At 43.4% G+C, this 24,904-nt stretch overlaps 4 protein-coding genes and 1 non-coding gene across 6 annotated transcripts; 1 reads left to right on the top strand and 4 right to left on the bottom strand.

The window, feature by feature from the left end:
* The first annotated feature begins 252 nt into the window (after nt 1-252).
* On the top strand, nt 253-6,741 carry st13 (ST13 Hsp70 interacting protein). The gene is made up of 13 exons (XM_031871011.1): nt 253-417; nt 812-951; nt 1,486-1,534; nt 1,633-1,723; nt 2,417-2,490; nt 2,645-2,711; nt 2,814-2,898; nt 3,047-3,157; nt 3,604-3,706; nt 3,900-4,016; nt 4,308-4,362; nt 4,714-4,802; nt 6,124-6,741. The coding sequence occupies exons 2-13, from the start codon at nt 842-844 to the stop codon at nt 6,256-6,258; spliced, it is 1,086 nt and encodes a 361-aa protein (XP_031726871.1). The 5' UTR covers nt 253-417; nt 812-841; the 3' UTR covers nt 6,259-6,741.
* Nucleotides 6,742-7,571: 830 nt separating this feature from the next.
* On the bottom strand, nt 7,572-9,798 carry rbx1 (ring-box 1, E3 ubiquitin protein ligase). Its single transcript, XM_031871010.1, has 5 exons — nt 9,715-9,798; nt 8,723-8,801; nt 8,461-8,531; nt 7,872-7,957; nt 7,572-7,734 (listed from the first exon to the last, which is right to left on the bottom strand). Exons 1-5 carry the CDS (start codon nt 9,790-9,792, stop codon nt 7,722-7,724), a joined length of 327 nt encoding a protein of 108 aa, XP_031726870.1. The 5' UTR covers nt 9,793-9,798; the 3' UTR covers nt 7,572-7,721.
* A 216-nt stretch (nt 9,799-10,014) lies between these two features.
* trnaq-cug (transfer RNA glutamine (anticodon CUG)) lies at nt 10,015-10,086 on the bottom strand. The gene has a single exon. It is a non-coding gene; the product is annotated as a tRNA-Gln (tRNA).
* A 550-nt stretch (nt 10,087-10,636) lies between these two features.
* On the bottom strand, nt 10,637-14,808 carry chadla (chondroadherin-like a). Its single transcript, XM_031870992.1, has 10 exons — nt 14,650-14,808; nt 14,148-14,342; nt 13,845-14,000; nt 13,607-13,752; nt 13,113-13,351; nt 12,755-13,020; nt 12,142-12,478; nt 11,667-12,019; nt 11,238-11,404; nt 10,637-10,940 (listed from the first exon to the last, which is right to left on the bottom strand). Exons 1-10 carry the CDS (start codon nt 14,806-14,808, stop codon nt 10,637-10,639), a joined length of 2,322 nt encoding a protein of 773 aa, XP_031726852.1.
* An 899-nt stretch (nt 14,809-15,707) lies between these two features.
* LOC116396451 (ran GTPase-activating protein 1) lies at nt 15,708-23,333 on the bottom strand. Of its 2 annotated transcripts, none has more exons than XM_031871066.1 (16): nt 23,135-23,333; nt 22,043-22,162; nt 21,782-21,909; nt 21,419-21,478; nt 21,115-21,294; nt 20,661-20,795; nt 20,343-20,501; nt 19,756-19,869; nt 19,528-19,627; nt 19,232-19,316; nt 18,824-18,962; nt 18,477-18,593; nt 18,248-18,353; nt 17,686-17,774; nt 17,389-17,510; nt 15,708-16,489 (listed from the first exon to the last, which is right to left on the bottom strand). In XM_031871066.1, exons 2-16 carry the CDS (start codon nt 22,152-22,154, stop codon nt 16,408-16,410), a joined length of 1,728 nt encoding a protein of 575 aa, XP_031726926.1. In that variant the 5' UTR covers nt 22,155-22,162; nt 23,135-23,333; the 3' UTR covers nt 15,708-16,407. The 2 variants fall into 2 exon arrangements, with proteins under 2 accessions (XP_031726926.1, XP_031726927.1); XM_031871067.1 differs by having other exon boundaries at nt 16,408-16,489; nt 17,346-17,510.
* Nucleotides 23,334-24,904: the final 1,571 nt, after the last annotated feature.

A 24,904-nucleotide genomic window follows, 5' to 3' on the forward strand; every position in this document is an offset into this window, starting at 1 on the left:
ATATATTTATATATATTTATATATATATTAATCCAATCATACAATGTATAATAGTTACAGTGGACTTTTTTCTTGCAATGGAGAATTTTCATATTGCATAATTGCTACTTTTAAGTAAATGACCTGAATTCTTCATCCTGCTAAACAAGGGCTGATTTGGAATCGTTTGGAATCAAGACCAGTAATAATATAAACTCCAGCAGCTGTTACGGATTTGTATGAGCTGCCCGAAAGCCCAAACTCAGGGCAACAAAATCCCAGGTCCTCCGTCCTTTCGTCCGACAACTCGCCTGAATGAAAACACAGCAGCAACGCCTCTGTCACTACCAGTGAAGAAGAGTTGTGGCAATAAAAATCACCAGTAAGCTTCCTCTGCGGGTTCACCTATCGAGTGTGAACGGTGTATATTTCTCACAGGTGCGTTTCCCTTCGATTACAGACATTCATGTCCGCAGATACCGAGTGTTCTTCATTACGCACGGCCCGTGTTGCAGCTAGCTAACGTTATCATGCGTCAAAGGGCTACCGCGTCACTCACGGATTCACATTTCTAGAAACTTCTGTCTTGCGACCCTTGAAATAGCCGTTAATGCTAGTTGTGCACGGTTGCTTTATTTGTATCCCCTTAATTGCACGTGTTGTTGGGTTTATGTGAAGTGGGCAGTGAACAAAGTGAGGCTGAAAGCGCTCCCTTGTTAGCACACTTAGCTTAACGACGCTGGTTTTAGCGGCTGAAACCGTAAACACAGTCTGACTTGGCTAAGTTGTTAGCTTCATTGTCTGTCTTTCTGGTTTCCTCCCCCACACGCAGCGCGCTGTCTGCTGGACGTGACTGAGCAGCATGGACCCGCGAAAAGTGACAGAGTTAAAGGGCTTCGTACAGATGTGCGAGGCCAGTGCCGATATCCTGCACCTTCCAGAGATGAGCTTCTTCCGGACCTGGTTGCTGGGGTCAGTATACCAGCCTGTAAAGCCACCATGCGGGGACTCTGGTTGTTATGGGAAAGATTCATAAGGGATGCATTCTGTCATTATGTCACTAAAGTAGGCTATCTAAAGAAAACCCCGAACCGACTGCGAGCTTATCACGTGCCCAGTCCCGCCCACCTTCCAGTAAAACCACCATGGACCGCATGCTGGGTCTGCGCGCGCGTTTGTCGCAAAAACATGATCACATGCAACTTAAATCAAGAACATTCAAAGCCCCTCATTCAACAAAGAAACGTTTATTTATATTTGATGACATGTAACGTTGTTTTCCCCTATATGTTTGATATTCGCAATGACTCATAACCTGTCGAGTATACATATGTTTATATTGCCATTACATGCGTATATTTTAGTGATATAAAGTACATTTTCAGCGGAACTTTACTGAGAAAATGTCCATATGTAAAATAAGCACATCTGTTTTGGTATATCTATTAAATAGAATGTAATGGCCCTTGTATTGCTCTCTGAATTGTCCTCCATTTTATATTCCAGCATGGGTGCAACAATCCCTCCCCAACCCAAGACGGAGAAGCCATGCCAGGTGACACGGCAATATTACTATTATGTCTTTTCTAAGATACTTTTGATATTTTAGTTTTATTGACCCCTTGTTGTAACACACTGCTCTCTGACTTTTAGGGTGGCTGTCCTTGTGGTCCTCCCCCTACATCAGCCCCACCTTTTGAGCCAGCGCCTCCTGTCCAGTCTGAGAATGATGAGAGTGATATAGGTACACAGTTTCTTAAATCGTAGCTCTGGCCTCAAGGGACAAGAGTATATAGGTGCGGCATGTAAACCCTGGCCAAACAATGAACCCGTCCTGTTTACATTTGGGGTTTTTGTCTTTCTTTAGACAGAGCTTAGCTAGCTGGTTCAATCTCATGCCAAGTTCTGTTCATATTTACCGTACAGGCATGAGAGTCCTATCAATCTTCTCAACCAACTCTGCAAATAAGCATATTTCCCAAAGCATAATGTCTAAGGTATAATAATAGGTGCAGGACTCCAGCTTAAGGCTGTCTTTTCGGAGATGGTGCAACCCTCGATAAAGGAAGGCTCTGCACATGAACTTTGGTCTGTTCAGATATTTAAAAAAGCCAAACAGTCAAGTGTATTATTTATTCACTAAATATGTGCGTCTGCACAACTTGCAAATATGTACTTTTTTTTTTTTTTTTTTTTTAAATAGACATTGCTTTAGTTAATTTATTTATTGTAACTGGGTGGGTAAGAGTTGGGACAGTCAGACTCCAAATTTCTTTTCTCAAAGTAATTGTTTTATGTGATAAATTACACCTGATCTTAGCAAAATGTTGCTAAGCATGTGTATTCTTACTGTGAAGACTACGCCATGTTCTCAGAGTAGTGGGTGTTGTTTGTGTGTACCAACAAGAGCTCTTTGTAAACGTTGGATCCGTTTCAGAAATGGACAACGAGGGAGTGATCGAACCAGACACCGATGAGCCGCAGGAGATGGGAGAGTTTGACAGCATCGAGGTCAAATGTTTTCTATATTGTCTATTAATCATGCATGCAGCTACTTAAGTATACTTGGTATTTTATTCCAGGCCTGGAAAAAAAAAAAAATAACTAAGCCTTGACCACTTGAAAGCGCAGTAGTGTGAACATCTGTGTCCATACATTTCCTCAGGTCACAGAAGAGATGATGGACGAGGCCAGTGAGAAGAAGATGGCGGCCATTGATGCTCTGGGAGAAGGTAGGAGGACCGCACGCAGGCACAGTTTCTGTATTGATGAGGTACATAAAAAGACTTTGATTTATGATCTTTTAATACCTGTGTCTGTTTTTTCTTTTATAGGTGATCTGCAGAAAGCTCTGGATCTTTTTACTGAAGCCATCAAGCTGAACCCCTGCGTCGCCATCATGTACGCCAAGAGGGCAAGGTGAGAGTCCTCGGGGCCTTTTTCATGCTACGGGAGAGCATTCAAGTATCATTCAGCTTTTAATTGTGACTTTAAGCTTCATGACTGCTCCTGTTAAGTGTCTGTCATGAAGGACCGAGTGTAACCAGTTGTCCTCTTTTCTGTTTAGCGTCTTTATCCAGATGCAGAAACCCAACGCGGCCATCAGAGACTGTGACAGAGCCATGAGCATCAACCCAGACTCTGCACAGCCTTACAAGTGGAGGGGAAAAGCTCACAGGTACATTTGTATTTGACACCTCTACAGACACGTTGCATAACCAAACCCTCAGTGTAAACACCCAAAAGTATGACACGCCTCATCTTGTTTGGCATTTAATATTTCCTCAGCTGAGCGAACTGAGTTACAACAGGACCAGTGATGTAGAATAAACCCACATCAGGGTTGCTCTCACGAGTAACATTTAGTTTAATCATATAGTGTGCTATCATTGTTAGTGCAGTTATGTAATCATCTTTATGCCACACACAACAGCTAATGTATATCTCCGTATCAACCAGATCTTTTTTGAAGTACCAAGATATAAATAGGTTTTGCAATCTGATAGAAAACGTGTTGTATCTCTAACGGAGGGATAACGTCAGTTATCGCTGCTACTTAGAGTTTTCCCAGATGAAAAGTTGACAGTTGTGAAGGTTTTCATTGATCGTCAATTCCAAATGCAGGCTGCTGGGCCACTGGGAGGAGGCAGCCAAGGACCTGGCCATGGCCTGTAAACTGGACTATGACGAGGACACCAGTGCGATGCTGAAGGAGGTCCAGCCGAAGGTATAAGGCCAGGGAAAAACGGCCTCTTTTAAATGAGTTTGTCATAACATTAATGCAGATATGCTATTGTAATGTGTGCAAGCTCAGAAGGGAGGAGTTGATCCCTATTTGTGATGTGTTCACGTGATTCTGATGCCAGCTGTGAGTTTGTGGTTCCTCATTCTTGTCCTGTTTCCCTCTTTTTGTTTTTCAGGCCACCAAAATCATTGAGCACAGACGCAAATACCAGCGTAAGAGAGATGAGAAGGAGGTCAAGGAGAAACAAGAGCGGGTAAAGAAAGCGAGAGAGGAGCATGCACGGGCTCAGAGGGTGAGTTTTCCTGTTTCAGACTTGCACTAACAAAGATCTAATGAATGTCCCATTAGTTGAACTGTTCTTCCTACACGGTCAGCTGTGACGGCACACTACAAACAAATGCAGCTCAAGGCTTTGTCTTCATGAGAAACTGCAGCATCTACATTCTCGTATTCGTCACTTTGAACTCAAAGAGAACGCCATTGACATTTTCATAATAAGAGTTTTCGATAGAACGAACAGAGGAAACCTCTCCTGACCCTTCGGACACTTAGTAACTCCTCCCATTGTTTTGTGTTTCAACAGGAGGAGGAAGCACGGCAGTCCGGAGGTGGAGGAGGAGGAGGAGGAAGTGGTGGAGGTGGAGGAGGAGGATTCTTCCCAGGTAGGAGAAAGGAAAACCAGCCAGTCTATTGCTTCATGGGTCGAGATGAAAACTACAAATGTCATATTAGAAGACGCAAATATAAAGATTATACCCTGTGGAAAATAATTCACTCTTTCTACATATTTTGATTATTTTATTGATCCATTGATCGGTATTTGTTTTAAGTAATTTGTTTGTAGCCTTCCTTAGTTTCTCCCGAGTACCGTATTTACATCTCTCTCCGGCCAAATTCCAAAGTGTTTCTCTGTGCTGTTTGGATTCACCGTTGGTTTATCAGACGGATGTGATGCCCCTTCAAGTGAAGTAATGAATGACTTTCTGCAGGTCCTGCTGGATTCCCTGAAGGAGCCCCCGCCGGCATGCCTGGTCTCGGTGAACTCCTGAAGGATCCTGAGCTGCTCAACGCCATGAAGGTGACGGCATTAGTCCTCCACGTCCACATGACTTGGGTTGTGCAGGTCTTAAAGGAATAGGTCGACATTACTCGCTTTCTTGCGGAAAGTTAGATGATTAGATTGATAATTACTCAAGTTTAAATGAATAATAATGAAGCCTGTTAGCTTAGCATAAAGATTGTGAACAAGGGGATGCTGCTAGCTTGGCTCTGTTCAAATGTAACAAAATCCACCTACTAGTCCCACTAAAGCTCACTAAATACAGAAGTCAAATACAGGCGCTGTGAAAGCTGAACTCATTTAGACATGCCGCCATTTTCACATGAAACGGGTCTTTGCGGTGATCGTCATCCCCACTTACAGAAGGGGGGGAGGATGTTGAGGGGAGGGACATGTGTACTTGAGCCTTTTGGCAGTGCCCCACAGACAGACAGACAGACATGGATGCATTATCCTGTAGATTACTTGGAGATTAAAAGGCTACAGGGGGAGATCCTGTCTACACCGAACATTCACCCGTTCATGTCATTAAACTCCCAAAACACCTGGAGTGTGGACTTGGGGGAAACAATCACACTTCTCATCGGTGTTATTGCTTCTAGTTCTGACTAGCTTAAAGAAAAGTGTAGACCTGTATGTTTTATATAAAGGAGGAGGGATTGATGGACTGCTATACAATCTGTGATCACATTTTATCATAAATTTGCATTCACAAAATACTGCATTTCTCTATAGCATTAAATCTGAAAGTATTATATCATATTACAAGTTAAAGGGGAGCTCAACTTCTTTGTATACATCAGTCTGTTTTTTGAGAGTAGTACTGCATGTGTTAAAACAAATAGTATGAAGCCCTTTATGGCTGCAGAGGGAGTTGTGTGATTAGCCATTACCAGCATAACACACAACTCTCTAACTGTCAGTGTTCGACTTGCATTGTGGGTAATGCAAGCACCAAGTTTTAACATGGAGGAAGAATGTCCAGCGTGATTTTTGACTGTTTGAGGAGTGCAGCGCTAAATGGATAAATCTGTTTTATTTATTAAGAGTTAAAAGCTCAGCTAATCTGCTTCATCAGCACATTGTTGGTGTAGTTTTATCAGATGTTGACTTTGCTCTTTCACAAAGTTCTTAAATGTGAACATTTCTGGTTTTACTGTTTATTTTATGAATGATAAACTTATTTTAGCCCTCAACAATCTATCGGTTTAAATGTATGCTATATTAAGAATATTTTCACAGCCCTTTCTGACCCACGATGAGAATGTCTTTAAAACTGATTTTGAGAAGCACTACATGTAAAGAGGTGACCCTGTTTGCACTCCCTATTGTCCTACAGGACCCCGAGGTGATGACAGCCTTCCAGGATGTGGCACAGAACCCAGCCAACATCTCCAAGTACCAGAACAACCCCAAAATCATGGCACTAGTCACCAAGCTGAGTTCCAAATTTGGAGCGCCACCACAGCCTTAGAGGGTGGATGGATGGCGAATCAATCCGGAGAGCCAACAACTATTAATCCACTGTGTGCAGATCAAACGGGGGAGTGTGTGACTTAGTGTCAGGTAGAGGAAGCGAAGGCTACTTTTTAATTGTTCTTAAATCAGCCTGTTGGTTCTTAGCAACGTCCCAACGAGGTTAGGAGTCGGGTGTCTGACAACTTCTCTCGACTCGTCTCAGCTGGGACTTTACTTAAACACAGGCTGACGTTTCCTAACGTGTATCTGGGGGGAAAAAAGCTAAACTGGGAGCTCCTGCATTGAGATGCTCACTCAAATATTTTTACAGCCCTTTATTGCGCGGTAACGGTTTAGCTACCGGTCTTTCCTTTTCTCCGAACAGAGCCGAACTCTCTCAAATAACCGTCGGGTGTTTTTGTTATCAGATCTATTATAAAATGCAAAAAAAGTGTCACTGATGTCTCCCAATAATAAAACCTCTGTTGCTGCAAAACAAGTTTGACTCTTTTACATCTTGTACAATCAGACATAAGTGATTTTTACACCAACATGCACAATCAACACACACCACTGCTGTTTCTCATCTGTTAAACTGAGAATGATCCAGAGATAATTTCTTGGCAAAATAACATCCAGGAGGACCCTCACTGATGTTTGACATGTTTTTACTGTCAGATTTTAACAGGCAGCACCTTGTATGTGGATTTACACTTCAATCCATTGTTTTGATATTAAGCATAAATGTATTGTTTCACTGACTTTCAACTTCTCTCATATCCTCACTTGGTGAAACTACTTATTGTACTGATAAAGGTGGAACTAAACCAAATGGTTGCAATTTGACAGTCAAAGATGGACTAAGCAAAGTGGAAGAATTGAAAATATTGCCACTGTAAGTCTTACGGTTTTAAAGCTGAAACAATTAGTTTGGATAATTGATTACTCTTCATTTATCATGCAAGACTGCCAAACACCCAAGTGTGAATTTTCTTACGTAACTTGACGCAATATAAAGATGCTACCTTTGGAAATGATGGGCACTCAGCCACTAATCCGCACAGGTCATCTGTCTTTCAGCCGGAGGATTACTGCTCTATAAACATGATGGGTCCCGGCTCTCATGAAGCCCTGAATCACTGCGTCAAAGCTGATCCGACTGAGCAAACTTCCCCCTGTGTGCAGCTTTTTGTCCACAAATAGTTTAAATATTACACGAGTCCCAAATGAGTCTTTGCGCACAACCGAAGCAAATGTTGAACCATGTTTTTGCTTCACAAACCCACACACTGAATCGTCAGAAACCCCTACTAAGTAATACAAGACCTGTTTTGTGACAACATTCATGTTTATTTTTGTACTTACAACATACCAAAACAAAAACGTGGGCGTAAAATAACTGCTTACAAGCAGGAGGGAACAGAAAAGTAGTACAGGTGATGCTTGTCGGAGCGCAGGAAAAGGTCAGCAATAATACAACTAGTGTCCGTATCTGTAAAAAAAAAAAAAAAAAAAAAAAAAAAAAAGGACACACCGTCAATACAGATGTTCACTTTCAGAAATATTCATAACTTTACATTGTCAAAATCTATGAATGAGTAAAAAAAAAAAAAAAGTAGTAATACTCACTTCTGAAACTCCCACTCCCTGTTGTCCAGAGGGCACACCTGTCTGGTTTTCAGCCAGCGGGAAATACAGTGGAAGTGGAAGGCATGCTGGGTAAGAGAAAACCAAACAGGGTAGAAATACACATTAATATATATATGTACTGTACTGATGGGCACAGACAGGTCAGGGCAGCAGTTCAATGTAACCGTTAACATCCAATTTCCCAAATAAATAATACTGGTAACTTTGAATTATTTGTTGGCAATTCTCCTCTTTGTTTACATCAGTAATGTTAGTAAATACAGGTGAGACACCGGCCTGTATTTGGGATGCTGTCACTTGAACAGTAAAATGTACTTTCATCGTTAATACAGACTGCAAATACTTGGAGACCATTTAAATTTGTTTAGGTTTATGAAGTACAGGTAAGTTATTAAAGTCAGATTCACAACTGGACCTCATAAACATAACTTATGGTCTAAATGAGTTTACTTTTACTGTAATACACGATTGTAATGAAAGTGTGGGATACCCCCGAGACCTTGTGAAATGCAGTCTTAGGGAACCATTTAGCACTGACCAGTGACTCATGTCGGAGGAGGGTACTCACATTGCAGACACCCCAGGCTACAGTGCACTCCTCAGAGGTTGCAGAAGCTTGGTTGGCCTGGCACTCTATACCTGATGAGGGAGGGAGAAACGTGTCAACAATGCAATTTCACAAATCAGGCCGGACACCTCTGATGATGAATGGCAATTAGAGCTGAAGAACTTGTTGTTGATGTGCACTCTTCACGGCTCCTGACCGAGTCTTTTAATATTTAAATATGTATCAAGGGAACGAGTCCAAAAGTGTGTGAAAGTGAACTCACAGAGATCCATGATGTGGTTCCGACAGATAGCACAGTTATCCACCACAATGTCCCAGGCCCACAGCGCCACAGCATTCCACTGGTGGGAAATCACAAACAAACGTTATCAGACGGTCACTGCAGGTTGTCTTGTTGACACTGATGTAGAGATGTGATGACAGCTTCTAAGTACAGAATATAGCTTCCTATTGGCTTATTTCTGTTTGTGTTAAAAATGTTCAGCCAGATGTAGTTTAATGAAAACATAGCATCAACACTCTGCTTCATTCTCACCACCAAAAATAAACTTAAGAATTTGACTCAAATATGAGTTGCAACATCGCATCTGCGACACAGTCATAATACTGATATAGTTTACGTTAACTAAATAACAGCGACCATTTTAGCTAGCTTGTTGATGAACGTATGCTTAAAGCGGGGTTGACAAAATGTTCTTCAAACGTTAATGCTACTCATGGTACCGTTAGCTGCTAACGCCAGCTCATTAGAATGTCGCGTTACGCACACATTTCAACTACAACTTTTTTTAGGTTGGCCATCTAGTCCGATATTACTTCTGAAGTGTATCATGAACGTCTTATAACTGCAGGTTTTTACTCTTTGTGAGTGTTACCGGTCTACCGGAAATGCAGATTAGCTAACGTTACGATAAATTAGCTTGCAGAATTAAGAGCTTAATGTTTTAACCTTACCTAAGATTTAACGTTAACATTGGGACGGTTTTTCTGTTTTTGTGGTCACGACATGATTAAGACTAGTCGACAGTTGGTTGACAGTTTAAATACATGTTTTGCTATTCTTCCAAAAGGAAGTGCAAATTCATGCTGTTTGAGGCAGGCTAACAGCTAGCTCCTGCCCTAACGGCAGAGTGATTTAGCGCTACAAAGCTCACAGTATCAGTGAGCTGAGTAAACGGTCATTTGTAGCGACTGGCAGACTAACGTTTACAATTTCTTTAAACAACGACTCCGAGTTACTTCATTCAATCATACCTTCTTAACTTCAAATCGCTTCTTGCTAGCTCCGCTATTTGTGCCGCTTGGCGTATCAACATCCATAGCTGCAGCCATTTTGAAAAGATAAATTCGGCGTGATGAGCAAATAAACCGGAAGACAAACTTCAATTTCCGTTGGCGTATTAGCGTGTTAAACTGGGATTATATTTTATTTTGTTTCACGATGTGGCAGTTTTGGAGTGGCGCTGCTCTTGGTGTGTTGTTTAAAACTAATGAATGCTTTGTCATTACCTCATTATGAATTAAACAGTGCATATAAAAAAAAAAACCGAACTCAGGTTCTACCGAGATTTGAACTCGGATCGCTGGATTCAGAGTCCAGAGTGCTAACCATTACACCATAGAACCCTGTCTGTCGACCTGAATAAATACAGGTATAATAACATATATATATATATATATATATATAGGTAAACCAGTTACATTTTAATCTGAAGGGTAGTACAGGCAGAACCCAATGCCCACACACATATAATGCAGGTTTCATGTCAATACAGAAGGAATGATTGTGGCTGGTAGTGTATGAAGGTCCTATTTAACTGTTGCGCTCAGTTTGACAAAAAACACAAACATTGCCAGTTATCACCTTCACTGGCTCATATTACTTGATTTATTATCCATCATTCATTAATTTTAGTGGTTTTTTAGATGGCAGTCTGAGCTAAATAGGACAATGTTGAGTGTGTTGAAGTTGTGGTTATGTTTTTTATTTGTCTGTTATGGGAAGGCAATAGACTGGGTCCTTCTGTCTTTTATTTTATTTTGTTTGCTTTTTGCTTTACTGTGTTGATTATGCTCGGATAGTAAATAGTGCATGTAAACTTCCCACAGAGCTGTAATCCTAAACACTTTAATTTAAAAAAAACATCTCAACACTTTAAATTTCTTGTATTATTTATTACAGTTTCTTGTTCTTGGTCACTTTTGGTGCCCCAGGTTTCCTCTGAGGCTTATTCTTGGTTGGTTTGAGGAGTTTAGCTTTAGGCTTTGCTGGCCTAGCTTTGACCCGAGGGGTCTTCAAGAGGCTGGTTTTGGGTTTCTTCACTTTTGGAGGTCTGGAGGCCGTAACAACCTTCTCATCTGGAGGAGAGCGGCTTTCTGGACAGGATGTGAACACATTGACATCCCTGACCTTCTGACCTCTGATCTCGGGAGGGTGACCGCAGGTGGCGATCACCTCCAAACTTACATTCTCCATCCACCTGAGAGACAGAGACGGAGGGAGACACAGACAGTGACATCATTATTGTCAATAATTTAGCTTTTAATAACAATTGAGGCAAATAGATTATGCTTCCTTGATCCCTAGCTCTCGCTTGATTTTCTCTTTCCTCTGGCTAAGCTAAGCAGTAGCTCTTCTGCAGTTTATTGGGAATTAATGTTTTGCTCAAGAACACTTCAGCAGCAGTGGTGCAAGTTCACAATCTCACTACCAACTGTGCCACACTGCTGTATAATAAAAAGCAAAAACCCTTCTTCCAGGGAAACTCTGCACTGACCTGCGTAGCGGCAGCAGAGGACAGTCACACATCAGGGGGTTGTCCTGCAGGTCGACCACCTCAAGGCCGGTGAGTGGGCTCAGGTCAGGAAGCTCCTCCAGCTGGTTCCCTCTCACAGTCAGAGCCCTCAGCCCTGGGCCCAGCCCTGCCAGAGCGTCCCTGGACATCTGGATGGGGGTACAATTAAAAAAACTGATCACCATTAAGCCCTGATTTGCAAAAAAAGCCATAAGCATTCACTCAAAATCCATGCCTCAAAAAGTCCTTTCAGCAACTTGTTGGTGAAATCGCAGTCACAACCTGCACATACTATTTCTACAATTCATAATAACATGACAGAAATTTGAAGTGAGAGAAAGTTTATGATGCAAAGGGCACTAAAGATTAAATGAAATGCCGTCATTTTGTTTTAAAAAAGGTCTCTCGCACCTTCTCCATGCCCATCTGATCCATGTAAAGCCTCTTCAGGCTTTGGGATATGGGCTTGAATGCGTTTGGTCCCACCCAGCGAATTGAATTGTGAGACAGGTTGATCTCCTCCAGGTTAGTGGCCTCGGACAGAGTGCGGGTGGGCACCTCGGTCAGCTGATTTGAATCCAGGTGAAGTGTACCTAGGAAAGCCGAGTCCAGAGCCCCCTTGGCAATAGCAGTTATGGTGTTGTTGGTCAGGTAAAGTTCCCGGAGGTTGGGGGTTACTGAGGACAGCAAACCAGCGGGCTCTAGTTTGGAGATGGCATTTCGCTCCAGGTGTAACACAAACAGACTTGGTAAGAGCACCAGGGCTACAGGAGAGACACAAAGAGAAAGAAAATAGCATTGTTTTTTGTTTCCTCTGTGTTTTTACACACATATGTACCCTGTTGTTATTTACATCCAGCCACACTTGACTTGACCAACCACTCACCTGATCCGGGGAACTGTACAAGTCGGTTCCCTTCCAGGTGAAGGTACGTGAGCTCGGGGGCTCCAGCAAAGGTTCCGGGGTCCAAGGATGTGAGGTCGTTGTCAGAGAGATACAAATAAAACAGCTTTTTCATTCCCCGAAAGGCTCCGCCTTCGATTCCGTGGATCTTGCAGAACTCCAGGTGGAGAGAGACAACTTGGCCGGTGCCTGGGAAGCTGTTGGCAGGAAGGTCGTGGAAGTGGTTGCTGCGGAGGTCAAGCAGCTGCGTCTTGGTGGAGAAGCCTCGTGGGATTTTGGTGTGACCCCGACCCTCACATGTGGCGTGCTGGGATTCAATCTGGGGAGGGTTTAAATTCAGAATGGAATATTAACAACAATACAGCTCATAAACAGCAGAGGACAAAGTATTCAGATGTTTACTTGGTTGCTAAATGGCTCTATTTTCAGCACCAAGTTGCTAAATTAGTCTGTCTGCAGTTTGGTGCTGGGCGGGTAGAGTACAGTGAGTTTCTAGTAACTCAATTTAAATCTAAATATCTTAATTCTAGCACACACTGCACGTACAGAGCAAAGCAAAGCAGCCATTGTTGGAGGCGCACTGTCAAACACTCACATCACAGTCACAGTTAACTGGACACTTGACTTTCTGCTTGGGCTTGTCTGTGGGCGGGAGGCTTCCCGTGCTCTCATCGTCCTTCTCAAACTCGTCCTTCAGCGTCTCCCCTCTACTGCGGCAGCGCAGATCCAGAGGAGCCACGGCCTGCAGCGGCTCATCTGAGAGGTGAGGTGGTCCGGCGCAGGCTCCCAGCAGCTTCACGCCACGGACACCCGCCCACACCCTCAGGGGCCGCATGAAGCAGTTACAGTACACTGGGTTGCCTTTAAGAAAAATGAGAGATGATCGGGATGTATTGAAGATGAAATATGGCATGCTCTAATCCTCCATGTCCATGCACAAATGTCAGTTGTACCTGTCAGGTTGAGGCTGGCCAGCTCCTTGGGGCCGGAGAGGGGCTCCAGGTAGCGAAGCTGATTGTGGCTGAGGTCCAAGTGGGAGAGGAGGGGGGCGCGGGACAGAGCCTGATCCGACAGGTCCTGAAGGGACATGTGGTCGAGGTAGAGGTGTGTGAGCTTGGCCACGGACACGGATTCTTCCCCGAGGTAGGTCATGGGGTTGTGGCTCATGTCCAGGCGCGTGACCTCAGGAAGTCTTCACAAGGAGAGGAAGAGTAAAGTAAAAAGTGAAGTGACACATAAGGCTTTGGTCGAATTTACTGCCCTTTGATGGTTCATTATGTACTATTTCTAAAATTTCTACAAAGGGAAAAAAGTCAAAGAACCAATAACCCTTTGACCTTAGTTATGCCGCATTTTTGACCCAGAGCAAAAAGCTGCGTCATTTGTTCCTTATAGTCTGCTCAGAAGTCATAAACACTGTCCATAATAATCCTTCAGAAGGTCCCACCTGGTCATGGTCTGGGTGGGGAAGAACTGCAGCTCGTTGTGGTCCAGGCTGAGGCGGCTGAGGGTGAACAGCCCGGCGAAGGCCTCAGGGGCCAAGTTGTTCAGGGAGTTATGGCTGAGACGAAGCCATTTGATGTTGTGCAGGCCCTGGAGGAGGAGTCAGACTGCTGTGTGATCATGTAGCCAAAAATAACCATTCATTGTGTCAAAAAAGTCTATAATCCCATAAGTCTGAGTACCTGGAAGGCCATGTTGGGGATGTAAACCAGCTGGTTGTGGGTGAGGGCCAACATGTTGAGGAAGCCGAGCTGTGTGAAGGCTCCAGGCTGGATCTCCTCCACGCGGTTATGGTCCAGGTGCAGCTCCTTCAGGGACGAGAGGCCGTCAAAGGACTCCTGCAACGGTCGGGTCAGAGGTAAGAGGGTGGAGGGAGGGGAAGGAAAATGAGACAACCTCACATAAGTATGTTGAAAGTTTAAAACCAAATGTGAAAAATAACAACTCAGACCCTTCAGTGTCACCGGCATGCACTCACCTCTTACCTGATAAAGGATGTCAATTTTGTTGTAGGCCAGGTTCAGGGAAACCAGGCGGCCCAGAGTCCGGAAAGCGCCCTCTTTCACCTTGTTGATGCTGCAGCGCTGCAGGTTGAGGTGGGTGAGGTAGGGCGTGAGGATGAACGCCCCCCTGGACAGCACCTGCAGGTTATTGTTCCTCAGATCGAGCTTCAGTGTAATCTGTGAGGAGGATCGAACAGAACAGAGGATGTATCCGAGGCAGAGGGGATGCACAATTAAAGGACAGGGCTGATAGAGGTATGCCGGATAAGAACAGCACTATTGAGCCCTTGAGCAAGACACTTATCTCCTTCTTGCTGCTGTCGCTGTACATAGTGCATTTGACTGATTCCTTTTAGATAAATATAGATTCACATTTAAGAAACATCTAAAATGCACCAAAGCACAGTTGCCATTCAGTGTTTCTTCCTCAAACACTTTTGTGAAGTGAAAGTGAGGAAGAAACATTCACTTTTGAATTCCTCACCTCATCTAGTGTCGGGGGAATCTCTGTTAAGTTCTTGCCAACGCAGGTGACCGTGAGTTTGGAGCCGTCACAGCTGCACACTCTGGGACATTTGCCTGCTTCAGCTGGTGAACTCAGCGCTAAAACCAGCAAGAAGGCCGCAGCCGAGAAGAAACGCATCTGTGGCGGTAAAACATGACAAAAGAAATGTATTTAAAAGCTGTCGTCAAAACTCCATTCAGTGTCGAGTGCTTAGAGAACCAAAGAGACTTTTAATGGATGCTAATGTATTCAGTCCACTACTTATTTGGCTTTTTCCATTGGAACACATTGATTACATTTTAACATTGCTTATGTGCTGTTTTCCTATTTCTAAAATATTAAATAAATACATATAAAAACAAATTATTGTTGGTTGTCTGCACGAGAACCATCACAAAAGTCAGCTCATCAGTTGAAAAAATGTTTCAAGAAAATCCAAAATCTGACCTAAACAAACTCTGAAGAAATAAACCTGTCTTACCTTCAAGCAGAACGTCCTCACTGCCCGCTTGGTAACATGAACTGAAGGCTTCGGTAAGCTGCCGCTGACTTTCTTATTCTACTCCGAGTGTGTCCGTACTGTCAGCGGTCCAGCAGGCCAACAAAGAAGGCCCTGATAAATTCCTTCACGATGACCCCTGACCCCTGAGCCCCCTCAAAGCAAATTAACACCTCGGCTTTACAATTTCTGTTTGAAACACAGGGAGCAACTGTATTTGTTGGTCGGATTGAGCACGCGTTGATATATGTGAGAGATAAACCGACTATTCTTGGTTTGTAACATCAGGATCTCCCCCCCAGTGACACAAAACAAATCTCAAGAGGAAACAAAATATGTAGAAAAACAGAAAATCTGTTTCTTCCAGAAAATGAGCGATACAATAGATCTATTTCTACAGTTGTAATAAAAGCTCAAAGCCGTTGTGTTGCTCAGTTTTCATGGACTTGTATGTTCTTATATTAACTTCAACGCTTAAATTTATTTCTTTAATAAAACTTCTATGCAGTTAAGATTTCAAAGACGGTGAAAGACATCAAACACTCAAACCAGCTTTATTTTGCAACACAAATCCCCAAACGTTGCACCTTGTGCCCCATTTAAAGGCAGGAAATACATTTAAACATATTTCATCCCTATTGATTGTTCTATTGTACTTTACAGTCTTAATTTCATCATATTTATCATCAATAGATATTTTAATAACGGCAATGTTTGACCATATTATGAAATTCAATAAACATTGAATATAAAAACAGAATAGTAAAAGGCATATATGAAATATTAAATAAAATGTGCAAAAGCTGAAACGTTGAGCCCAGATTGTTTCTGGTCAGAGCTGTTCTAGTTTGCACCAAAGTGTAATCTGTGCGTCGGTCAGTCAGGTGTCTAACCAGGACACACACATCTTAATTCATGAGGGGAATAAGGTCTGATTCACCAGAATACAGAGATCAAGAATACGAAGAAGTTGTCAGTGCTGTTCTGTGGTTATACGAGTGTACACAAAGCACTTCAGTTACTCCACACCATAAGAGCATCGTCTACTTCAAAACACAAAGCCGAGTCCAGTAAGAGGGTTGTTGCTGAACCTGTGAAGGAGAGTGGCGAGTCTGTTCTTCTCCAGTGCTGCTCAGCTATATTAGCTTATTTTTTGAGCTCATGTGTGCTGGTTTCCAAAGGTCCATCAGTGATCAGTCAAAGTTCAGTCAGTGTGTGTGTGTGTGTATCCACAGTCCTCAGCCCTCAGATCTGACCCTCTGCAGTGTTGACTGGAGGCTGTTTCTGGCATTGCCACATGACTCCAGAGCCTTGTTGTTTCTGTGAAGGATAACAGACAGTTAGAGGATGAAGTGTATACACACATAATTAAAATAAATTGTTTAATTTATCCATTAACTTAATATCTTTCTGGTATTTCTCAGACTGTCAACAAATCCCATGACACACCAAAACCAGCAAAGAGTTGATCCTCTCATATACTAACTAGTATGTCTGTGTAGCTGAAGCTATTGTTGTCCAGAAACACACCAGTGAGCCACACTGCTGCACATGTTCCTTTGTTACAACGACCACAGGCCCTGTAGTTTGAGTCAATGCCACATATACTGTTCTGTTGCTGTGAACACGCACTAGAGCTCTAAATGTATATTAATCTACAGCTAAAAACACAAGTCCAGCTTTCAAAGGAAACTTTCTTATAAAACAAAAAGGAAACTATATATTTGTGATGTGTTTTTAAAGAAACTGGTCTGGCACCGAGAGGCTAGTGAAGTCAGAAAGTATTAACAAACGGACTAACGCAAGTCTTTTCATGGGATTGACAATGAGAAAAATAATAAAATACCAGCATTATCATCCAAATTTGAATCTTTATAATTTTCATAAAATGTTCAGTTTTTAGTTGTGGGGAAAGCTAGGGTTTAAATCTTAAGGATTATAACTTTAAGGCTAAATCCCCATGAATCCTTCATGTATGTCATAGAGGCAGAAAGGTGAATGTTAGCCCAATGAAAGTGAAGAGTTAGTAAAACAAAAATAACAAACCCATTCCAACACATCAATGAGCAATCACCAGAGAGTGTCCACCACCGTCGCTACGCGCACCAAAGTGTAAAAATATACATCATGTGCTTCACTCCTGAAGACAGAGGATGGTAATAGTGGTATTTTGTACCTGGAAGCTGCCTGCTGATTGGCTCATTCTGTCACGCCCTTACCGGGACAGGAAGGCCTGCAGCACGGCCACGTTGTCTTTGGGGAAGTAGTCCTGTCTAACGACGTGCTCCAAGGCGTGGAGGTGGCCGGGGACCACGAGCACAGGCTTCACCTTGTCCTCACTCTGGGCGGCCAAGAGGACGGGACGGAGGGATGGAGGGCGAGGACGAGAGGACAGAACAATGGAGAGAGGAGTGAGAAAACAAAAGTGAGATAAGCAGAGAAGAGACATGTAGAGGAAACAAAAGGCTTCTAAAGAGATATACAAGTCTGTGCCTTGGCAAACAGATTAAACACACCTTGAGAAGTCCAAGCAGCACCAACAAAGATGACACAAAGTTGTAGCCTTGGAAAGACGGAGTGGCAAAAGCTTTCTTCAGAAGGGCATCTGTAAGGAAAAATGTATTACTGTTTATTACAAACATATATTCTAACACCGTCAACAAAAAACACAACAGAAAACGTGCGACTTGTTAGCACAGACTCTTAATGGATCAAGTGAAGCATTAAAAACTGTTTTAATTAAACTGTGCAAAACAACCTAACTAGCATCTCTCAGCACTTTGAGGTCGAGATGAAAAGTAGTTAAAAAAGAAGATGCTTTAACAGACCACAATGCAATTCTGCAATTAGAAATGTTTTCATGAGTGAAAGGAATTCTGAGCTCATTAGATGAAACAGGTTGGTACTTGGTAGTACATCAAAATAAATAAATATATAAAAAACACAAAATAACTGCGAGACACTGAAAGGCAGAAATTAATTTGTAATGCTACGAGGTTCCTCATCAGTTCAGCACTTCTCTCAGCAAGAGCATGTACACCAACGGTGAGATCAACTGATGCAGACCAAGTGTCTCACCTATGCTGTCCAACACGGCGTTCTTAACATCATTATTGTCCTCCTTGTACACAGATGCAATCTTGAGGAAGGCTTCAGCTGTTTTTGTAGCATCTGACACATCCACCTAGACACGGAGAAAGGCAGAAACATTTACCTCAAAGACATTTCTTTTAGCCTTTAGTACCTCTCATTAACAGATAAAAAAACTCAAGCTGGAGTGCATGTGTGCAAGTACTCGTGTGTTTACCTGCTGCTCGATCAGCATCGCTCTCTTGGCCCCCAGCTTGAGCAGTTTGTCTGGAGACGGAAAGCTGAGGAAGGAGGAGACGTCTGGCGGCCGGGATGCTGATGCAGGGGTGGACATCTGTGGGGGGGGAGAAGAAAGTCAACTCAACCACAACACCGAACAAACAAACACGTCCACACAACAGCAGCTAGTGAGGCCTTTAGACTTCATGTCAACTATTCAATGCAGACAGACGCGGATTAAATAATGGTGTGAAGAGTTTACACTTGGATTTGTGATTGATTTCATGTTTTTTGGGGCTAACTTTTGCTTTGATGCCACACATCATCACCACACTTTTATCTGACCTTGTTGTCATTGCTTTCCTCTTCCTCCTCTTCTTCCTCTTCCTCCTCTATTTCCTCCTCATCCACATCCTCGTCGTCTTCGTCTTCTTCCTCATCGTCGTCCTCGTCGTCATCATCTTCTGGCTCGCCCTCATCGTCACTGAGGCAAATTAAAAAGCACGTTAGTGAGGATTTTGGGATGAGAAGCATCTTTTTTGAATGATCGTGGTTTTCAACTAAATCATGTGCAAAGTCCCTGTGGGGCAGTTTGCATCAGTTTGTCAGGCGCTGATGTGACGGTAGAGTGGGAATAAAAACTCAGACATGACCTATTGGCCCTCATGACCCACAACAAGATAGACAGGTACAGAGAAAGGATTTATGGATTTCTATAAATAGACCACAGGAGCTGATGTACGACGTGATTACCTGAGCGATCCTAGAAGATCGCCAATGTTCATGGCTTCCATGGTGTCTTTCAGAGCTTTGCAGCCATCCTCTCCTAGACTGTTACCTGGAAATCAAATCAATATAAACAACTTAGTCAGGGAAGATAAATTAAACAAAAAGAAAAATATCATCTCTACAAATGAAAGTCACCTACTCTTCCAAAACAATTAATTGAAAAACTTTTAAGCAGATTTTTGTAAAGTTAAAAATACAACAGAAAAAAACTTCAAATGTAGATGTGTGAAGAGCAGAGTTTTCTCTTTGCATGTTTTTACCATTTAGATCCAGTTTCTCCAGCTGGTCTCTGTTCTTCACTGCTTGTGCCACAGCCAGAGCGGCCTCCTCTGTGATCTCGCCAAATGACAGATTGAGTTCCTGTAAACAGAATATTTACTCAGTCGGGAAGAAAAGTGTCAAACCAAAGCTAAGAAATAAAGAAAAGAATGAGGATAGACATGAAGTAGTGACTGACAGCTCAGCTCAGCAGTGTTCTACTCACTCACCTTGAGGATTGGTAGTCCCTCTGATACTGTTTCTGCGATAGCTATGGCTCCCGCTGGCCGCACCAGACAGTCTCCAAAGTTTATCACCTGGATGCTGCGTAGGTGTTTGAGCGCCTGTGAAGAAGGCAGATATTATTTGATAAAGCCTCGAAGTCTGGAAAGAGAGTTATCAGTAGAACTGTAGTCAAACTGATGGTGACGGACAAATTGGTGGATGATTTTTTTAAAAGAAAGCTACATTGTGAATTCCTTGGTAAAAGGTACAAATTATAACTGAATATGGTAAATACTGTACTGACCTAGGAAAGCTTCAAACTACAGGCGATCACATTTGCAAGAATTATTACAGATAATTACCAACTGTACGTCGGAATCGACAGTATATTTTAAACTTGAGGCCTGGTACTACCTCTTGTATACAGAATCTCTTGAAAAACCTGTTAAACATAGCTATCCTGAGTGAACACTGACTTTAGAATGAATAAAGCGGGCTGACAGCAAACGGTTAATCATTTTCCCAAGGTGCATTTCACTCAGAGCAACTGTCCACTCAATTGCCAACAGTCCCGATACCGATGTCTTTGTACCTGAGCCATGGCGATAGCCCCCTTCTCAGTGAAGGTGTTGTCGTTGAGGTTGAGGATGCGGAGACCGCCGTTGTGCTGCATGGCTTTGGCCAGAGCCGTCACACCAGGGTGATTGATGCCATTCTGAGGCATGTTGACCTCCTCCAGGCTGCCCATCAACTGAGAACACAAAAACACAGCCACAGTAAACTACAGCAGTTTGTCTACAATAACCGACTCTCCCAGCTTAGAATGAGTGTGGTCAAGTGTTTGAATAACAACATGACCTGCACTTTATTTGTATTCAATCGTGCAAAGCGGGGGTTGTTAGTCCTGTACCTGGAAGGCTTGAGCGAGGGCGGTGGCTCCATCGTTCTCCAAGCGGTTCCTCCCGGCAACAAACACCTTCAGGCCGAGGGGGGCGCCCTCTGCACTGGATTTTTTATGGCACTGGATCAAAGAAGCGGCCAAGATCTGAGGAGTCCATTGACACAGATGTGAATTGTTACAGACATATCCACAGCCAAAATTCTCTTTTCATTCCAGCTACTATCAATAAATCAAAAACTTTGACAGACATCTCTCTCTCAACAAAACACTTCCTCAGCTTTTGACTTAATCTTCAACTCCTTTCATCAGTCAAAGATCATTTCATGCATCATAAAAATAGACTTTGGATCGCAGTGGATTGTACAAGTGTACCTAACAACGTGACGACTGAGTGCGTATTAACGGTACCTAACAAAGTAGATGGACACATGCCTCATTTTAAAAAGACGTCCTCATGACTTACCTTCCCCCCTCCGATGCCCATGCCACAGTTGTTGAGCCGTAACTCCTGCAGCGTGTAGCAGGCCGTGCTCTTGAGCAACCTCTCGATGCCCTTCACTCCATCCGGTCCAAAGGCATTGTCACTGAGGTCTAAAACAGTGAGCCTGGCACCGGCCAGCATCAGAGCGTCACCCAGTGCATTCTGCAACACAAGGGGAGAAAGAGACGAGATGAAATGGCAGGGTGAGTATGCAGTATTTCAACACGTTCTGACTGGAAGTCTAAACTTGAACGAGGTCGATGATGTTAAGGAAGAAGTGCATTACCAAGGCAGGTGGGATCTCAGAGCGCAGGCGCCCGGTGAACATGTCACTCCAATAACAGCGCTGAAAAAGGGAGAAAGAAGAAACAGTGTCAGCTGAGAGATCAACTTGAATATACTCACATTATATAGAAAACAAAAGTTCAACATGTCGTACAATATCATTTTCATTATTAGAGCTAAGACAAAAATAACAATTAGTTGAAGAGAAAAATAATCTGTCAATATGTTAATGATTCATTAATGATTTAAGTCATTTTTTCAAGACCAGTTTATGTTTATCAAGTACAAATACCAAACATGTCCTGGTGACGGTGATGATTCAAACTGAGAATGATCAGAAAGGTCAAGAAGAAACACTCCAAACCTTGAACTTGCTCTTTGTTTCTAGGGCCTTGGCGATGGCCTTTGCTGCCTCCACCCCTATAGTGTTTCCCTCCAACCTCAGAGCCTGCAAATCATCAAAGTCCTGGATCTCCTTAACCATCTCCTCCACTGGAGAACGGGATCAGAGTGAGGGACAGAGGAGGTAAGATGTTGTGGTGTAAAAAAATCATGAAAACAAAGACTTTAGAGCGGCAAAGCAATCATAGGCAGAGCTTCTGGCACAGTGATGTGGGACACTCACCTGATTGGGCATCATCGAGCTTTCTTCCCTGGCCTTTGTAGCTCAGCTCTACTTCCACTACTCCAGTCTTAGCCAGAGAGTTGGTCAACTGCTCAACAATATCTGTAGCCATCGGGACACCTGGGGAACAAACATTATTTATTCTTTATTCTGCTTCATGATAACCCTGGTGTCCAGTGACACAGTTGGCTTCCTCTGCACTCATTACCAACTAGGAATCAAAACACAGACCACATATAGCAAGTCAATCAAAATCCAAACATACAGGACTATTAGATAGGAATGTATGGACATTTTGGCTTTAACTGCTTCGATTATTCTGGAAAGCTAAATCCACCTTTCTACTAAACATCTACTGAAAGCGTTGTTTTCGCTGTGGGACAATCCACCCTAAAATAGTATTTACATTTGCAGTAAATACACTGCAGGTCAAATTTAATTTATAGATTGGAACATATCTCGTGCGTTGAATAATAGACAGACAATAAGGTAGGGGACAAATCCTGGAGCTCCTCGTGTACAATTTAACTGTCAGTGTTTTCTGGTAACATTGAAAGGAGATATCTTGTTGAAGTCAGCCACTAACCCTAATTCCCTGTCCAAATAAACTCAAAACACGAGTTTAAGTTGTAATGTTCCTTCAACACGTGAATGCAGCCGCAGGGTTTTATACACGCAGACACGAGCTACATTCATAAGAGTTGAATGTTGTTTTGGGGTGGATTTCCCCCTGTACACAGTTGGCAGCTAGCTTTAGCCCAGTGCAGCTAACGGTATGCTAACACACCATAACGGTGTGATGCCAGTGGAGCTGGTATGTTGACAACCGTCGGTTTAATAAGATATCACGTGCTTGCTTGATAATTAACACACTTAGTCCGGCGGTTGCAGGATTATAAAACGGATTTGTTCTTGTCAGCTAGCTCGCACGTTACGTGGGACAGAGCGTGGCTCTTACTCGGCCTGTCCAGTCGGCCATCTGAAAACCGCTGACTAACGTTAAAGTTACTATTAGTGAGGCTCCTCCGGTCACCGTTAGTTATTACAGAGACTTTAACCCATAGTTCTAATAGAAAGTGATGTCCCCATTACCGCAACACAGCTGTACTGATTGAATCCAGTCCTGTCACACACTCCCGCTCGCTCTTTGCGTTTAAAACCGAACCCAGCACGTTCCCCAACCTGACGACCACTGCGCTGGGAGACAAGGGACTTGTAGTTCTATCGGACTACAACGCTGGACCACACAGTGATAGAGGAACAGAGAACAGACTGGATGATGGTGGAGTAGAAAATAATCAGCAGCTCCTGAGGCAGGTTGTACTTCCTGAGCTGGCGCAGGAAGTACAACCTCTGCTGGGCCTTTTTTCTGATGTTGTCGATGTTGGGGCCCCACTTCAGGTCCTGGGAGATTGTGGATCTGTGATGGAAGATTTCTATGTTAATCGGGAGAAGAGAGTTTTGTTCACAAATCAATAATAAAGTCTTCAGAAGATTCAAAGTTGTCTTTGTCTGTTTATTCGCTTGCAAGAGGGAAGAGAATACCACAGCTACGTATTCAGTAGACTGTAGCAAAGCTTCAAAGTATGTATCACACAAGCTCCTTTAGATATACAGCAACAGGTTATCTCTCAAGGGAGTCGCACACACGATGGCTTATCTGTTGTATGTAGCTGACCTTCCACATTTCGATACATTCAAGGTAAGATGAGACATTTCAACCACAAGTTCCTCATTACTGCAGTTTCAACCACAAGTTTTGGGTTCACATAGTCGTTATTAATTTTTTTTTTATCATTACATTCCACTCTTATACATTAACCACGCTATATTGCAAAATATGTTACAAGGACATTTCAATAACATCAGAAATATTACCCCGAACACGGTTGAAAATACATCGTCATGTGAGATGTCAGAAGAAAGGCGGTGTTGTGAGATTCAAGGATCTCTGGTTATAGCAAGCCAGAAACTTGAAGGTCTCCACAGCGTTGAGAGTTGGCAGTGTTGGGGGGCTCCTCCTGAAGTCCACTGTCATCTCCACAGTTTTGAGCTTGTTCAGCTCCAGGTTGTTTTGACCACACCAGAGGACCAGCTGTTCAACCTCCCGCCTGTACGCAGACTCATCACCGTCCCTGATGAGACCGATGACCGTTGTGTCGTCTGCGAACTTCAGGAGTTTAACAGATGGGTCCTCTGAGGTGCAGTCGTTGGTGTAGAGGGAGAAGAGCAGTGGGGAGAGCACACACCCCTGGGGGGCGCCAGTGCTGATAGTCCAGGTACTGGATGTGATTTTTCCCAGCCTCACCTGCTGCGTCCTGTTTGTCAGGGAGTTTGTGATCCACTGACAGGTGGAGGCTGGCACAGTGAGCTGGGAGAGCTTGGGTTGGAGTATTGCTGGGATGATGCTGTTGAATGCTGAGTTGAAGTCCACAAACAGAACCCTTGCATATGTCCCTGGGAGTCAAGGTGTTGCAGCATGTGGTGCAGTCCCATACTGACTGCATCATCCACCGACCTGTTTGCACGGTAGGCAAACTGCAGGGGGTCTAGCAGGGGCCCTGTGATGTTCTTCAGATGGGTCAACACCAGTTTCTCAAAGGATTTCATGACCACAGACGTCAGGGCGACGTGCCTGTAGTCATTTAATCCTGTGATGGAGGATTTCTTGGGGACCGGGATGATCGTGGAGCATTTGAAGCATGAGGGGACTTCACACAGCTCCAGTGATTGGTTGAAGATCTGTGTGAAGATGGGGGCCAGCTGGTCAGCTCAGACTTTCAGGACCGAGGGGGACACACCGTCTGGGCCCAGAGCCTTCCTGACCCACATCCTCTTCACAGATCCTCAGTGCTGCTGGGG

This window comes from Anarrhichthys ocellatus, unplaced genomic scaffold (genome assembly GCF_004355925.1).
Source record: "Anarrhichthys ocellatus isolate YVR2014 unplaced genomic scaffold, GSC_Weel_1.0 scaffold55, whole genome shotgun sequence".
Lineage (NCBI taxonomy): Eukaryota > Metazoa > Chordata > Actinopteri > Perciformes > Anarhichadidae > Anarrhichthys > Anarrhichthys ocellatus.